A 16,726-nucleotide genomic window follows, 5' to 3' on the forward strand; every position below is an offset into this window, starting at 1 on the left:
GCGTGTGTGTGTGTGTGTGTGTGTGTGTGTATGTATGTGTGTGTGTGTTAGTTGTGTCCGACTCTTTGTGACCCCATGGACTGTAGCCCTCCAGGCTCCTCTGTCCATGGGATTCTCCAGGTAAGAATACTGGACTGGGTTGCCATTCCCTTCTCCAGGGGATCTTTTCAATCCAGGGATTAAACCTGGGTCTCCCACACTGCAGGCAGATTCTTTACCCTCTGAGCCACCAGGGAAGTCCCTCCCCCTTGGAAACCACCAATCTACTCTCTACATCCCTGATTCTGTTTCTATTTCATAGATAGGTTCATTTGTGTCATATTTCAGATTCCACATGTAAGCTACTTCACTTAGTATTAAGACAATCTCTCGTTGCATCCATGTTGCTGCAAATGGCATTAATGCATTCTTTTTTATGGCTGAGTAGTACTCTACTGTATATATGTACCACATCTTCTTTATCCATTCTTCTGTTGGTGGACATTTAGATTGTTTCCATGTCTTAGCTGTTGTGAATACTGCTGCTATGAGCATACAGGTGCATGTATCTTCTTGAATTATAAATTTGCCTGGATATATGCCCAGAAGTGGGACTGCTAGGTCACATGGTAATCCTATTTTCAGTTTTCTGAGGAACCTCCATATTCTTTTCCACAGTGCCTGCAGTAACTTACATTCCCACCAACAGTTTAAGAGGATTTCCTTTCCTCTAGAAATTTTTTAATAATTATATAAAATATATACATGGTTCCAGAGTCAAGTATAAAGCAAAAGGGAAATTCAGAGCATAAACTGTACCCCTGTGCTCTTCTTAGGCTTCCCTCATGGCTCAGATGGTAAAGAATTTGCCTGCAATGCAGGAGACTCAGGTTTGATCCCTGGCTTGGGAAGATCCCCTGGAGAAGGAAATGGCAACCCACTCTAGTATTCTTGCCTGGAGAATCCCACAGACAGAGGAGCCTACCAGCCTACAGTCCATGGGGTCACAAAGAGTCGGACACAACTGAGCTGCTTGTTTTGACCCATAGATTTTTCTGTGCTCTTCTACTCTATATTCCTCTCCATCATAGGAAACTGTCATTTTTTAGATTTCATTCAATACTCCCCTAAACATGAGATCTCTCTACACATATACACACACCCTTACCTCCTCTTTCTCAGTATATGATTTCATCTTGGAAACATTTCTATCCACCTTGCTTTCTCTTTTTTAACTGTTTCAGAACAAACCTAGCTTGCAACTAGACGAAGAGTAAGCCAGGTAGAAACAGTTAAAAAAATAATAATTTTGAGGTGGGGGATGGAAATGGTCACTAATGGAAAAAAGGTTTAAAAAAAAAAAACTCCACTCAAAATGTACTCAATAAATAAATAAACCAAAACACAGGAAGAAATTTAATAATGTGGAGAGGGAAAAAAAAAATCAATAAAAACATGAATTCACACCAGATGGTATTAGTTTATGTAACAGTCTGACAAAGATTTTTAAATTTGAGCATGTTGAAGCTGTCAGAGTGATAAAGGAATCTTTTTACAAAATAGCAAAAAGATTATAAAACAAAAACTGAGACAAATGAAACAGGCAGGTGTATATGAAAAAGCAACTCCAAATCTAAGAAATAAAAATTATAAATACTGCCATGTAGGCTCAACAGACAGAATAAACTCTAAACAGACAGAAGCAGAAGAAAAACATAAATTGCTACCCTAGTATAAGGCATAGAAAAATAAAGAGAAAAAAACTGAAAGAACAATTAAAATACACAGAGGATAAACTAACAGACTCCAACATAGGTCAACCAAAAGAGAAGAAACTTGAGAAGTAATAGAAGTAAGTAAGAAGTAAGAGAAGTAAGAAGTAAGAGAAGTAATAGGAGTTATTAACATATTTAAAGAGCCGAGAATGTTCCAAAACTGAGAAAGATCTGAATCCTCAGATTGTATGTATACTCCGAGCTGGATACAGAGAAATAGGTCTACATTCACAGTGCACTACAATATAACCATAAAATATCAAGCACAAACAGTTTCAACTTTAAGAAAATAACTAACCAGACTACTTCACAACAAATGTCCTTAATAACTTCAGATAACCACATGCAAACAATGGTATCACCGAAATGTTCACAAATCTTGAACTTCATATGGGGGTTGGGGGAGAGTGAAGACTTCAAAGTTTACCAGACAACCATTCATACCTTAATGTTCTTACATAATATTTACCTATGACTCTAAAAGCAAGGTGTGGACAGCACATAATACTAATAACTCAAAGATTTATTTCAAAAGTATCTACTAAATTCACACATTTTACTACTTAAAAAAGCAAACTGAAATGAAAAGCGGAATTTTGGAGAAAATACACCAGCAGCACTAAAGGGAAAAAACAAGAATCAACTCCTGAGAAAGAATTATGAAATGTAACATTAAACTTCCTAAGACAACATGCAAGAATATCTTTACAACCTTGAGGTGGAAAAGGATTTCTTAAACAAGACACAAAGTATAAAACACAAATCCTGAGAAATTCTACTAAATTAAAAGGTTTAACATTTATTAACAAAGAAACCATAAGAAAAACACAAACCATAAAGTGGGAAAAGACATTTGCGATGTGTGATAAGCAAAAAATTACTATTCTGAACATAAAAGAACTTCTATCAAAGAGAAAAACAAGGACTTTCCCTAAGTTCAGTTCAGTTCAGTCATGTCCGACTCCTTGCGACCCCATGGACCGCAGCACACCAGGCCTCCCTGTCCATCACCAACTCCTGGAGTTTACTCAAACTCATGTCCACGGAGCCGGTGATGCCATCCAACCATCTCATCCTCTGTCATCCCCTTCTCCTCATGTCTTCAATCTTTCCCAGCATCAGGGTCTTTTCAAATGAGTCAGCTCTTCACATCAGGTGGCCAAAGTACTGGTGTTTCAGCTTCAACACCAATCCTTTCAATGAACACCCAGGACTGATCTCATTTAGGATGGACTGGTTGGATCTCCTTGCAGTCCAAGGGACTCTCAAGAGTCTTCTCCAACACCACAGTTCAAAAGCATCAATTCTTTGGTGTTCACCTTTCTTTATAGTCCAACTGTCACATCCATACATGACCACTGGAAAAACCATAGCCTTGACTAGACGGACCTTTGTTGGCAAAATAATGTCTCTGCTTTTGAATATGCTGTCTAGGTCAGTCATAACTTTCCTTCCAAGGAGTAAGCGTCTTTTAATTTCATGGCTGCAGTCACCATCTGCAGTGATTTTGGAGCACAGAAAAATAAAGTCAGCCACTGTTTCCACTGTTTCCCCATCTATTTGCCATGAAGTGATGGGACCGGATGCCATGATCTTCGTTTTCTGAATGTTGAGCTTTAAGCCAACTTTTTCGCTCTCCTCTTTCAATTTCATCAAGAGGCTCTTTAATATCTTCATTTTCTGCCATAAGGGTGGTGTCATCTACATATCTGAGGTTATTGATATTTCTCCTGGCAATCTTTATTTCCAGATTGTGCTTCATCCAGCCCAGGGTTTCTCATGATGTACTCTGCACAGAAGTTAAATAAGCAGGGTGACAATATACAGCCTTGACGCACTCCTTTTCCTATTTGGAACCAGTCTGTTGTTCCATGTCCAGTTCTAACTGTTGCTTCTTGACCTGCATACAGGTTTCTCGAGAGGCAGGTCTGGTGGTCTGGTATTCCCATCTCTTTCAGAATTTTCCACAGTTTATTTTGATCCACACAGTCAAAGGCTTTGGCATAGTCAATACAGCAGAAATAGATGTTTTTTCTGGAACTCTCTTGCTTTTTCCATGACCCAGCGGATGTTGGCAATTTGATCTCTGGTTCCTCTGCCTTTTCTAAAACCAGCTTGAACACCTGGATGTTTACGGTTCATGTATTGCTGAAGCCTGGCTTGGAGAATTTTGAGCATTACTTTGGTAGCAGGTGAGATGAGTGTAATTGTGTGGTAGTTTGAGCATTCTTTGGCATTGCCTTTCTTTGGGATTGGAATAAAAACTGACCTTTTCCAGTCCTGTGGCCACTGCCGAGCTTTCCAAGTTTGCTGGCATATTGCATGCAGCACTTTCACAGCATCATCTTTTAGGATTTAAAAGAGCTCAACTGGAATTCCATCACCTCTACTAGCTTTGTTCATAGTGATGCTTCCTAAGGCCCACTTGACTTGGCAGGATGTCTGGCTCTAGGTGAGTGATCACACCATCGTGATTATCTGGGTCGTGAAGATCTTTTTTGTACAGTTCTTCTGCGTATTCTTGCCACCTCTTCTTAATATCTTCTGCTTCTGTTAGATCCATACCATTTCTGTCCTTTATTGTGCTCATCTTTGCATGAAATGTTCCCTTGGTACCTGTGATTTTCTTGAAGAGATCGCTAGTCATTCCCATTCTATTGTTTTCCTCTATTTCTCTGCACTGATCACTGAGGAAGGCTTTCTTACCTCTCCTTGCTATTCTTTGAAACTCTGCATTCAAATGGGTATATCTTTCCTTTTTTCCTTTGCTTTTCACTTCTCTTCTTTCCACAGCTATTTGTAAGGCCTCCTCAGACAGCCATTTTGCTTTTTGGCATTTCTTTTTCTTGGGGATGGTCTTGATCCCTGTCTCCTGTCCAATGTCACAAACCTCCGTACACAGTTCATCAGGCACTCTATCAGATCTAGTCCCTTAAATCTATTTCTCACTTCCACTGTATAATCATAAGGGATTTGATTTAGGTCATACCTGAATGGTCTAGTGGTTTTCCCTACTTTCTTCAATTTCAGTCTGAATTTGGCAATAAGGATTTCATGATCTGAGCCACAGTCAGCTCCCGGTCTTGTTTTTGATGACTGTATAGACCTAGTGGGCAGGAATCTGCCAGCCAACGCAGGGGACAAAGGTTCAATCCCTGGACCGAGGAGATCCACATGCCACAGAGCAGCTAAGCCTGTGCACCTCAACTACTGAGCCCTTGCTCTAGAGCATGTGGCCCACAACTACTAGAGCCCGCGCACCTGTGCACTGCGACAAGAGAAACCAGCACAAGGAGAAGCCAACGCACCTCAACCAAGAGTAGGCCCTGCTCCCCACAACTAGAGAAAGCCCATGCACAGCAACGAAGACCCAGCACAACCAAAAATTATTTTTAAAAAATAAAGGAAAAAAAACCCAACAGTCATTTCTGAGAAAAGGAAACAAAAATGGCCAGCAAATTTTGGAAAATACATTTCCACTCATAAGCAAAAATGCAAAACCCACAAGATATCAATTCATGCCCAACCGGCTGTCTAACTTTATTATTTACCATTATTATGTGAGGTAGACCCTTAAACAACACCGGAGTGCAATGTAAGGGTCTGATTCACAGATTTTCTTCAATAGTAACCACCTCAGTACAACACAACAGATGCCCAACCATGGTTTGAGAGGAACAGGGGATATAGAGGGCCAATTATAAATTATAGGATGAATTTTGACTGCACAGAGGGTCAGCATCCCTAACCCCCCAAGATGGTCAAGGGTCAACTATATAGGCAAGAATGTGGAGAATAAACTGGTACTACAGTTATACTGGAAAACAACTCAGCACTACCTAAAGCTGAAAATGAACCTCTCCTACAATTCAGCAATTCCACTCCAAGTGAGATATAAGGTCCAAAACAATTCATTCAAACTGCTAATCTCAACACATTAGTAGGTAACAAAAATCAACTTAGTAGGTCTTGATTAGCAATTGTACTTTTAATGAAACAAACTAGCAACACATAGCGGAGAAGGCAATGGCACCCCACACCAGTACTCTTGCCTGGAGAATCCCATGAACAGAGGAGCCTGGTGGGCTGCAATCCATGGGGTCGCTAAGAGTCAGACACGACTTCACTTTTACTTTTCACTTTCATGCATTGGAGAAGGAAATGGCAACCCACTACAGTGTTCTTGCTTGGAGAATCCCAGGGATGGGGGAGCCTCGTAGGCTCCCGTTTATGGGGTCACACAGAGTCGGACATGACTGAAGCGACGTAGCAGCAGCAGCAGCAGCAACACATAGGGTTTTCCCCCCAAGAAACTTAGTTATATATGTATATATCTGATAATGTATTGAGTCTTATAATATGAAAGTTATTTCTTATTTTAAGTAAGAACAAAAAATTTTTTAAAACACCACCTAGAGACAGTATAGATGCAAGTGCACCAACAGAGCCATACGAGGTATTCATAACAGCATTGTTTATAATAGTAAAAGAAGACTGGAAACTACCCAAATGTCCATCAACAGATAGTAAATTAGAAAATATACATACAATGAAATTCCATGTAGAAGTGAAAGTGAATGAATCAAAGTTAAATATAACATGGAAGAAAAATATTAGGACAATAAAGTTGAGGGGAAAAAGGAAGTTGCAAATAAACTTATACAGAAGGATCCCATTTATAGTGTTTAGAAAAAAAAAAACACAAAAAAGGATTATACACCACAGTAACTGAAACTATACCCAGAAATGAAAATACCAAATTATACGAGAAGCTTGAGAAATTCACTTCACAGAAATCACGTTCAGCCACCTGAGACATCCAGGTTATGAAAACTATGTAAAATAATTATAGAACACATTTCAAATAAACATGATTTCCCAATAAAGTAAACAAGTACAGTCTAGAAGCACATAAATTCAACCGGTGTGTGGATTTTTAAAATTTAAGGAAACAAGCGTTCAACAACACAGCATTCAGAACACTGGGGAGCTTTCAATGTAGCTTGTTCAAATTTATTTAAAAGATAAATAGATCTAGACATATGCAATCACTAAATAATTTATGTACATATTTCACTTAGAAAACTTACATTACTGATCAATTAAGATTAACTGGTACTAAGCAGAGAAGTATTTTGCTGAAATTCGTGTATTAAATTTTATTTTCCATCCCCCTCCCAAGAGTCAACTTGAAACCTTTATTCTCGAAGTCTCACTTTACATGGCATTCCATGTAAATCAACTAGTCATGCTAATGGAGGAGGAGGATGGCACAAATGACAAGGAAAGCAGAAGGCTCAATGAGTCCCAATCGTTTGCAAACACCAGACAACTGATTCACTCATTTTCAATGCATGAAGCAGGCCACCAAGAGCCGGTGCTCTGGGACAACCTAGAGGGTTAAGGTGGGGAGGGAGGTCGAATAGGGAGTTCAGCATGGGGGGAACACATGTTTACCTATGGCTGATTCACGTTGATGTATGGCAAAAAACCATCACAGTATTGAAAAGTATTTAACCTCCAATTAAAATAAGTTAATTTTTAAAAAAATTAAATCTGGCGAGCAGTACCTAAGTACCAAAAACACAGTTCACAGTGGTGAACAAGACAAAGTTTCTGCCACATAATGCTTATATTCTTACAGGTGAAACAGATATCAAACAAATAAATAAATAAGCATAAATTATCAGTTCAGTTCAGTTGCTCAGTTGTGTCCGACTCTTTGCGACCCCATGAACCGCAGCACGCCAGGCCTCCCTGACTATCACCAACTCCCAGAGCTTACTCAAACTCATGTCCGTCAAGTTGGTGATGCCATCCAACCATCTCATCCTCTACCGTCCCCTTCTCCTCCTGTCTTCAATCTTTCCCAGCCATCAGGGTCTTTTCAAATGAGTCAGTTCTTCGCATCAGGTGGACAAAGTATTGGAGTTTCAGCTTCAGCATCAGTCCTTCCAATGAATATTCAGGAATGATTTCCTTTAGGGTTGATTGGTTGGATGTCCTTGCAGTCCAAGGGACTCTCAAGAGTCTTCTCCGACACCACAGTTCAAAAGGATCAACTCTTGGGCACTAAGCTTTCTTTATAGTCCAACTCTCACATCCACACATGACTACTAGAAAAACCATAGCTTTGACTAGATGGACTTTCGTTGGCAAAGTAATGTCTCTGCTTTTTAATATGCTGTCTAGGTTGGTCACAGCTTTATGATATTAGGTAACAACTGATAATGCAATGAAGAAAAATATAAAGCTCAGACAAAGAGGACATGCATTTTGGTGAACAGGGTTGGCCTTTCCGAAATAACCACTAAGCAATGCCTACAAGATCACATGGCAGTAACTTATAATGCACATATATAGGAATTAAGACTGAAAAAAATTAAAAAGATAATAGTCTACCTACTGCTTTCTATATACAATATTTTATAGCATTTGGTTTTAAGTAGCTTTTACTATTTTCTCTCCTTGGAAAACTTTAGGTCCTCAAATTTAAGTCACTAGCTTTCAGAGTTAATCCTCTAGCTCCAGGGGAAAGAAATCTTTATAACCTTAATGCAACTTTATAATACCTAACAAAAGACAACTGCACATGAACAGTGCTTCTTTTTTTTCCAGAAAACATTCTTATAAAACAGCTCAATGGATGAGAATGGGCTCTAGAGTCAGAATATCTAGTTCAAATTCAAGTTCCTCCTTTTCTTTGCTTTGTGTCTTTCGACAATTACTTAACCTGCCTCCATTGTTTCCATCAAATACCATCTCTCTCATAAGGCTGTGGAGAGGAGTCAATATGATACTATACATAAAGTATTTACAAAGTCTTAAACAGCAAATAAGCACTCTAATGTTAGCTATCACTTATGTAGCAACTACTAAGATAAAATAAGCAAGGCAAATGAGCCTTGGGCAGGTAAATCTACACATACAGTAAGTGGTTTTAAGAAGCAAAGCCAAAGTCAAAGCCAAGTTCTTCGGACTCCCTAGCACCCACACTTTATCCACTTACACCACACACTACACAATTAAAGAACTGAACAATAAGAAACTTGCATGCTGCTGCTGCTGCTAAGTCGCTTCAGTCGTGTCCAACTCTGTGTCTCCGCCGTCCCTGGGATTCTCCAGGCAAGAACACTGGAGTAGGTTGTCATTCCCTTTTCCAAAGCATGAAAGTGAAAAGTGAAGTGAAGTCGCTCAGTCGTGTCCGACCCTCAGCGACCCCATGGACTGCAGCCTACCAGGCTACTCCGTCCATGGGATTTTCCAGACAAGAAACTTGCACAGAAGTTTAGTTAATAAGGTCTAAGACCTACAGGTCTCCTAGTTACTACTGACTTTCAGACCAGACTGTTTCCTTGGCAACTTAAGTGACTCATGTATAAGAATAAATAATAATCATCACACATTTTCCAGTGAGAATGTAGCACATCATCAAGGAAGGCTCTTGATAGACAATGTCATTACTAAAAATCATATAAGTTCTGATAAGTAATTGCAGATGTCACTGAGAATCAAAATAAAGAAATGTGGATAAATGACATTCTCCACTAGTAATGGTAGACAGCTAGGATCCTGTGAGAACTATTCAATATAGAAGCTATCTTAAAGGACCTCTCACTGGATTAAATGACATTTGTCCCCTTGGTTAAAAATACAGGGGCTGGTGTCTACAGAAAGCTAAATGCTCTGGCTAACACCTACTCATATATTTTATTTCTATAAATCAATTAAATGACAGAATAAAGATCAAGCTTTCATTTCTACAAAACTAAGTTAAATCCTTTGGAAGGCTTTAATAAGGATTGGAAAAACCCAGAATGATTTTGAAGTTTGAAAGTTTCATTTTACTTTTTAAAGAAACAATACTAGAAATCATAGACAATGCTCTTAGGGTATGATGCACAGCAAAAAGATCAGGAGACCTCTACTCAAAGACAAGAGATTGATCCAAATAAAATGAGAGGCAAATAAAAGTACCTGCTTAAAGTTAAAACCAAGTGCACAGATACCTTGAGTTCTTGTTTTAACCAACTTTTTAAAAGACCTAACCAATGATCCTAATCACATGGGACAGGTAAGCTCTCCACCACAAGTCCAACATCCCTTCCTCCATCAAGGTGTTCCCAAAGGTTCCCAGCCATTTTTCTTGTGCTCTCTGTCTGCTCATAGGAAAGGAGCAAACTGAAAACCACATGTGTCCAAAACTGAGATATGCACCACAGTAAGAAAAAAAAAAAAAAAAAACCTGCAGGAGATAAAGATTTTAATTCACTTGTAATAAACAAAACTTTTAAAAAATCTTTATTGAGATTATGTTATGTACCAAGCACTGCCCTAAACCACTGGTGTTGTTCATTGCTAAGTTGTGTCTGACTCTTTTGCAACCCCATAGACTGTAGCTTGCCAGGCTCCTCTGTCCATGGGATTTCCCAGGCAAGAACAGGGGAGTGGGTTGTGATTTCCTTCTCCAGGGGATCTTCACGAACCAGGGATTGAACCCATTTCTCCTGCATTGGCAGGTGGATTCTTTACCACTGAGCAATTCTTGGGATCCATCAATAAACAAAACAGACAAAAAGCCCTGTCATAGAGGTTACAGTACAGTATGTCTGGGAGCAGAGAAAAGAGACAATAAGCAAAATCAACAAGCAAATTTTAGAGCTTGTTGGAAGGTGACAATTGCTATGGAAAACAAAACAGGGATCACAAGCAGGGAAGTGCAGCTTTAAGCAGGAAAGCAGACTTCTGAAAAACAATTCAAGAGCAGGTATGAAGGAGACAAGTGAATGGCTCATAGAGATACCTCACAGAAAAAGTGATTCAAGGAGGGGAAACAACCAGCATAAAGTCCCTAAGACAGTGGGACTGGAGCCAAATAAGCAGGAGGCAGAGCAGTCGCTATCTTGGGAGAGGCAAGGGGAGATGGGGAGAGTAGGATGATTCTGTAAGACCTTGTAGGTCATAAGGACTTCAGATTTTACGATGCATATGGGAAGTCACTGCAGGATTTTTGAAGAGAGAGGTATGATCTTGTTGCTCTGCTGAAAAAGACTGCAGAGAGCCAGTACAGAAGCCGAGAAACCCATCAGGAACTTAACTGCAGAAATCTAGACAAGAGAGAAGGCTGGTTTAGACTAGCCTAGTGAGCAATGGAGGTGGTAAGAAGTGACTTGATTCTAGATATATTTTCAAAATAAGACTGAGCCAAGAACACCAAGTCTGAATAAGTCAGGGATGATGCCATTTTCTTTTCACTTGAATGCTGGACAGAGCTGCCATCTAGTACGACAGATTACCATGCACCTTAGGCAGGTTTAAAGAGGAACGTGGAATTTTAGTTTTGAGTTTACTCCTTCACATCCAAAAGGAAATTCAGAACAGGTTTTACAGAACACAGGAGGTAAGTCTGGGCTGGAGATATAAAAATGGAAGCCATCAGCATATAGGTATTTAAAGCCATGACATTGGATGAGATCATCAGAGGAATATAGAAAGTAAAGTGAACCAAGAGCACTTCAAGAGTGAGGACGAATCATAAAGACTAAATAAGGAGAGTAATTAGTAAGAAGAGAAACCCTAAAAGCAATACCCTGGAAGAAGGGGAGTATAAACAATTCATTTTGTGGTAAGTCCCATGTAGTGTACAAATCACTTTGCTGAAATTTGACGTGCGGTTAAAGTTCTTAACTGTAGTAAAGTGATAGGTAAAATACTAAAATCATAACTTTTTTAAAAGGAAGTGAACTCTTCTTACACATTTCCTAGAAATAATAGATTTCCTAATAGAGTCATTACTGAAATTATTCTTAGTACTAAAAGTATGGGCTTTCCAGGTGGCTCAGTGGTAAAGAATCTGCCTGCCAAGCAGGAGACACTGGTTCGATCTCTGGGTCAGGAAGATCCCCTGGAGAAGGAAAAGGCAACCCACTCCACTATTCTTGCCTGGAGAATCCCATGGACAGAGGAACCTGGCAGGCTACAGTCCATGAGGTTGCAAAAGAGTCAGACAAGATTTGATACAACTTATTGACTAAATAACAAAAACTAAAAGTATACTATTTTACCTATTTCATCTTTTTAAGATAAAACCAATTAAAACCCTATACCACTTTAAAAATTAATTAATTTTAAGAGCCTAAATGGCTTATGCTACAATGTATCTCAAAGACTGAGGGTGGGGGGGCGGGCTTTAAAACACCAATTCAACAGCCTGGCATGCAAACGGTTAATAAACTGCCATTACTTTTCTCTTTCAAGAGCTCAGATACAGAAGGTTAAGTTAAATCAAACTCCTTAGTCATGATACTAATAATTTTCCCCCTTTCTGTTTAATTTTGTTTATAGGGAAAAAAAGCTTCTATTCTTATCTAAACTAATGTTTTACCTGTGCTTTGTACATAAACTACATTTCTAAGATCACAACACACAAAGTCATGTTCACAAATACTGAAAGAGGAAACAATGAAACTCAACTTTATTTATGCATGTTGTTCAGTCGCTAAGTTGCCTCCCACTCTTTGCAACCACATGGACTGCAGCAGGCCAGGCTTCCCTGTCCTTCACTAACCTCAGGTCCTTCATAAATATCATATTGATTGCCATTTAATATCTAATTATTAGAATGTTCTCCCTACTAAAAGCAGATTAAAGTCTATAAACTCTAAGAAGGCTTGGAGTGAGAGAATCAAGAAAACATCTGCATCAAGCAGAAGAGACTATGATATTTTAAAGGATACAGAAAAAACTAAAGTGGAAACAAAATGGTAAATTAATGGCTCTTCATAATGTTGACCCTGATCCCATAAGTTATACAATACTCAATATTCTTTATAATTTTAAAGTGCTTAATATTTTTAAGAAAAAAATTCATCAGGATTTGTTATAAGTTTCAGCATGAATCTCAGGAAGGTAAACAGAATGCCTCACTCTTTAAGAGCATCTGATAGAGACAGTTACACTGCTAAAGGCTGCAAAATTAAGAGACATTTCTAATTCAATGTTGGAGGCAGGGGGGAAGGGATGAATTAATGAATTTTCCTTAGAATCTACAAACAATAAACCCAGTTATTTCTTGTTATATCCTTAAAGAAGAGCAGGTGGGGGGTCGGAGACGGGGGTGGGGGGTGGGGGCCGCTTCTCAGATAACACATTAAATATGAAAGTATTTATAGCAAGGCATGTCTACTCAAAACAGATCAACTCAAGAGTACTCTGGTGTTATTCTTGGGACAATCATACCAGTCTCAGCAGCAACTGAAAGACAGTGATACCATTCGCCTGCTAGGTGAAGTAGTGAAAAGAACAACCTAATTAACCAAGAATTCAAACTTTAAGAGAAGTCCTACACAATTTAGGGTGTTTAGTTCATTCACCTCAAGATGTTTATCTTTAGCAGAAAATGGTTGTCTAAATTTCTCAAGGGTTTCCACAAAGCATCTCAAAAAACCCCACAACTCTGAACAGTTAACTTCCAACTGCAGCTTTTTAAGCAGTGCTTATTAAGATACCTGCTAAGGACTCCTCTCCTGGAATAGGCCCAACCATGAACTTAAGATTCGTCCTTCCTCCCAAAAAGAGCAGCTAGTATTAAACAACCCGTTCCTGAATTTAATCAGGGTGCAGCTTAGCTGAGGTTAGGTATGCGGCTCCCCGCGCCTGGGGCTGTCGGTCTCCGGTACACACATGCTCCTTCACCACCGACGCGCGGGACAGCACTGCCCACGTCTGATACCGTACGACTTCTCTAGACTGCAGGTTAGGTTTTCTGCCGAGGTCCCCGAAGCCAAAAATCTCCTTGTTGGATAACCGAAGAGAGGAGGGAGAATCCGTAAGGAAGACACACCCCTCAGGGAGAGGAAGAATAACTTCCCCCTTCTCCCGGGCGGTCCCCAGATTTTTCCAAACTCTCCCCTCACGCTGCTTTCCCATCCTCAACCGCCCCACTCCGGGGCCCGGGGACAAGCACTGGTCGGCGGGAGGGGGCCTGAGCACGGACGAGCGCTGCTTCCCCAAGCACCCCGAGAGCGGCGAGGGCTGAAATTCCAGCATGGCGTAAGCGTGGCCCAGGGCCGCCGCCGGGGACACGCTCCCTCCGTCCACCGGCCGAGGAGGTGGTAATCCGCCTTCCCTCCCGGGGGCCCTCACGCCTGGCTAAAAATAGGCTCCTCGGTCACCCCAGGGCCCTCTCCCGCCGACCTCGCCCTCGGGAGACGTCCTCGGAGAAGGCGCCGCGGCGGAACCGAGGTCGGGCCGGGGCGGCCCGGTGAGGCCGAGAGGCCCCTCGGAGCCCGCCCGCCCCGGCAGTCGGGCCCAAGCTGAAGCCCAGCGGCGGCGACGACCCGGCGCCCGAGGCCTACGGCGGGGCGGCGGCGGGTGGTGTCGGGACCCCGCGGCCGCGCCCCCCGCCCGGCGCGGCCCTCCCGTCGGCCCGGCACCCCGCGGCCGGCGCAGCCCTCCCCCCTCCGCGGTCCCCGCGGTCGGAGCCCGGGCCCGGCGCGGCCTGCTTTCCCTTACCCTGTGCGGCCGGGAAAGGAGACCGGGAACACGCGGCGGCGCCGGCTCTACAGCCCGGGCCGCCCGCTCCGAGTCGCTGCCGCCGCAGTTGCTCAGGTGCCGTCGCGCCGCCCGGCAGGAAACGGGCGGCTTCGGGGCGGGGCGGCCCCGGCACGTCCCGGCGTCTGGGCCCCGGCGGTGCCCGGAGACCGGCCCCTTAAAGGGACAGGCGTCGCCGCCTCGGCCCCCGCGCGCTCTCCCGCGCACTCGGGTAAGTCCCAGCGTCCGGCGGGCTCGGGATTCCAGGGCTTTTCTCCGGAGATAACGTCCCGCAGCCAGGTGGAGGGTGGGCGCTCGAGGCACAGCGGAATTCTCTTCTTGCAGGAACCCCCACCCCCCGCGTCCTTCCTCCAAAGCTGGTTTCGTCTTGCATGGCCCTCCTACCGAAGCACCACCTGGCCCCCCAGACTGGAATTTTTTTTTTTTTAACCTTAAGCAAATCGTACTCGATTTCACCCAGCCCGTCCCAGATTCCTCCTCGGAAATCACTGGAAAACGAAATCTTCCATCCCTCTGTCTCCAGAGTTTCTCTCTGAATTCGTCGGACAACCCTGGCGTCAAAGAGAGAGAAAATTTTTAAACCGACCTAAATAAATTGTGTGCAAATACTGTGAAGCTGTTGTGTCTGCCAACCGGTGGCCATTCACTAAGCCTGGGTAAATAACTGGAAGCTGTAACGGAAAGGAGAGGCTGGCCAGAATTCCTGCCTATTAGTTTGCTCTTTGCTAAAAGAATGACAGCGATCTTTCTGGTCCACTGGCGAATGAGATGTGTTTATTATTTACTGCTTATCAATTTCTCGCAGAATGCCAGGCATTGTACAGAACATACACAAAACACTACAAACTCTCCTCAAATGTTATGAGCGCTCAAAATAATTCAAAAGCTTTTACAGGGTGGATAGGGATACAAAAAATTAAGACTCATCACTAACACCTCCCCCTCCATGCTGACAAAGGGGAACGAGCAATTTTTAAGTAATGAACATCAGAACAGTTCCTATACCAACAGGGTTTCCTTTGCATTGACGGGCTAAAAAGGTACTGTACCTCTATTTTTTTGTCAGAGGTTTCTAAAGACCCTCCAAAGTACAAACGAAAACTGAACAGTATGTGGTAGCCTGAGCTGTTGAGAATTCTGCCAGTCCTTCAGCCACTGTGTTCTCCAATGATGCATTCTGTCTTATTTTAACTCCGGAAGCGCCTCCTCTTTTTTCTTTCTCAGTAGGGTTACTCAGCACCTCGGCGGTTCCAACGTCCTCAAAGCAGTCTGTCTCTAAGCCGCGCGGGCTGTCTCCTGAGCCTGTGATAAAGGATCCAGCTTCACTGAAGAGAGAAGCCATTAGTCTCTTACTACAAAGGTGGGAAAAATCATTTCTGTAAAAGGAGTTTAAGGACTCTTGATTACCCTACCAATAACCATCCAATTTCTTCTGGTTGGTACTAAAGCAGGTTTTAGGTTAGAATTTTTAAATTCTATAATTTTTATGATTTCTGTTAAAGCCCAGTGTCATTTTAGAGACAGTAATTTTTAGGTACACTTGTACATAAGACCAGAAACGAGCTTAGAGGCATGTTTACAGCAAATATGCCACTTCTTATATTCAGGGATCACTTATTTTTGTGTTCTGTAGTTTGAAACAAAGAAGTGTAAATGTATCAGCTATTCCACCTTCTCTGAGTTTTTGAACTTTGGCTTTTTAAAAGGAAGTGACTGGGTGCTTCATTCCTTATTATAAGCTTCATATTTATCCACATCAAATCAAAAAGATTTATTAGAAATGTTATGCATGATAAACCCTATTAGGAATTAAGACCTACCCTCTAAGTTTTGAAATATAATATAATTAACTATAATTAAACAGATATAATTAACCTTGATTGCTGCTTACTACCCTCAGTGTTACCGAAACAGCAACTAACTTGCTAAAAAGGATTAACACTCCCAGTAGCTGAGCTATCTCTAGCTGTGACAACTTAGAAAATAAATTTTATTGAAAATGATAAAGTGTAACACTGTTAACTAAAGAGTATTCCCCCCACCTCTGTTTAACAAAGTACAATTTTTTGGAGAGTACCTTCCAATTTTTAACATGTAATAATTATTTTTTCTAATTTTGGAAAAGTTTTAAAGACGCACAGTACATATCTCTCTAGCAGACAGAGAGAAAGCAGGCTATTCCTGTTTTGTCTAGGGAAGACTTCCCAGAAGTGGTGAGTTATATAGAGATTTGAGTAGTACATGAGTAACAGATTATATCTCCAACTTCACCAGTGAAGGGATGGCAGAGATGAAACTATAACAGAAGCATTTCACAGAATTAAAAGTAAAAACAAGATTCCAGGTCCCCCTTTTCCACCCAAATAGTGGAGTGGGGCCGTTCATACAGACAGCTACAACTGCAGATCTAGAAATTACCA

The 16,726-nt window shown here is 41.6% G+C and overlaps 2 protein-coding genes and 1 long non-coding RNA gene across 11 annotated transcripts in view; 1 reads left to right on the forward strand and 2 right to left on the reverse strand.

Annotated features, from left to right (window-relative positions):
• Positions 1-14,400, reverse strand: part of KTN1 (kinectin 1) — a 111,634-nt gene extending 97,234 nt beyond the window's left edge. For 7 of the 8 annotated variants that reach the window (XM_025295483.3, XM_025295484.3, XM_025295481.3 and 4 more), the window contains exon 1: positions 14,268-14,400. The gene's annotated coding sequence lies outside the window, so the exon portion shown is untranslated. Of the gene's footprint in view, positions 1-13,261; positions 13,397-14,267 lie in introns of those variants that run through there. The other variant, XM_044924944.2, reaches the window with a different exon arrangement.
• LOC123328307 (translation initiation factor IF-2) lies at positions 13,801-14,912 on the forward strand. The gene is made up of 4 exons (XM_044925537.2): positions 13,801-13,805; positions 13,933-14,016; positions 14,075-14,517; positions 14,631-14,912. Exons 1-4 carry the CDS (start codon positions 13,801-13,803, stop codon positions 14,840-14,842), a joined length of 744 nt encoding a protein of 247 aa, XP_044781472.1. The 3' UTR covers positions 14,843-14,912.
• Positions 14,913-15,497: 585 nt separating this feature from the next.
• LOC123328023 overlaps positions 15,498-16,726 on the reverse strand; it is a 100,258-nt gene continuing 99,029 nt past the window's right edge. For both annotated transcript variants that reach the window (XR_006542728.1, XR_006542727.1), the window contains one exon: positions 15,498-15,631. This is a non-coding gene — a long non-coding RNA (uncharacterized LOC123328023). The remainder of the gene's footprint in view (positions 15,632-16,726) is intronic.

Source organism: Bubalus bubalis, chromosome 11, assembly GCF_019923935.1.
Source record: "Bubalus bubalis isolate 160015118507 breed Murrah chromosome 11, NDDB_SH_1, whole genome shotgun sequence".
In the NCBI taxonomy this organism is placed as follows: domain Eukaryota; kingdom Metazoa; phylum Chordata; class Mammalia; order Artiodactyla; family Bovidae; genus Bubalus; species Bubalus bubalis.

What these genes read in the sequence shown, in the direction of transcription:
- LOC123328307 (XM_044925537.2), top strand. An exon ending in GGTCGGGCCGGGGCGGCCCG is followed by an intron (nt 14,017 to 14,074) that starts GTGAGGCCGAGA and finishes CCCAAGCTGAAG; the next exon opens with CCCAGCGGCGGCGACGACCC. An exon ending in GCGCTCTCCCGCGCACTCGG is followed by an intron (nt 14,518 to 14,630) that starts GTAAGTCCCAGC and finishes CTCTTCTTGCAG; the next exon opens with GAACCCCCACCCCCCGCGTC.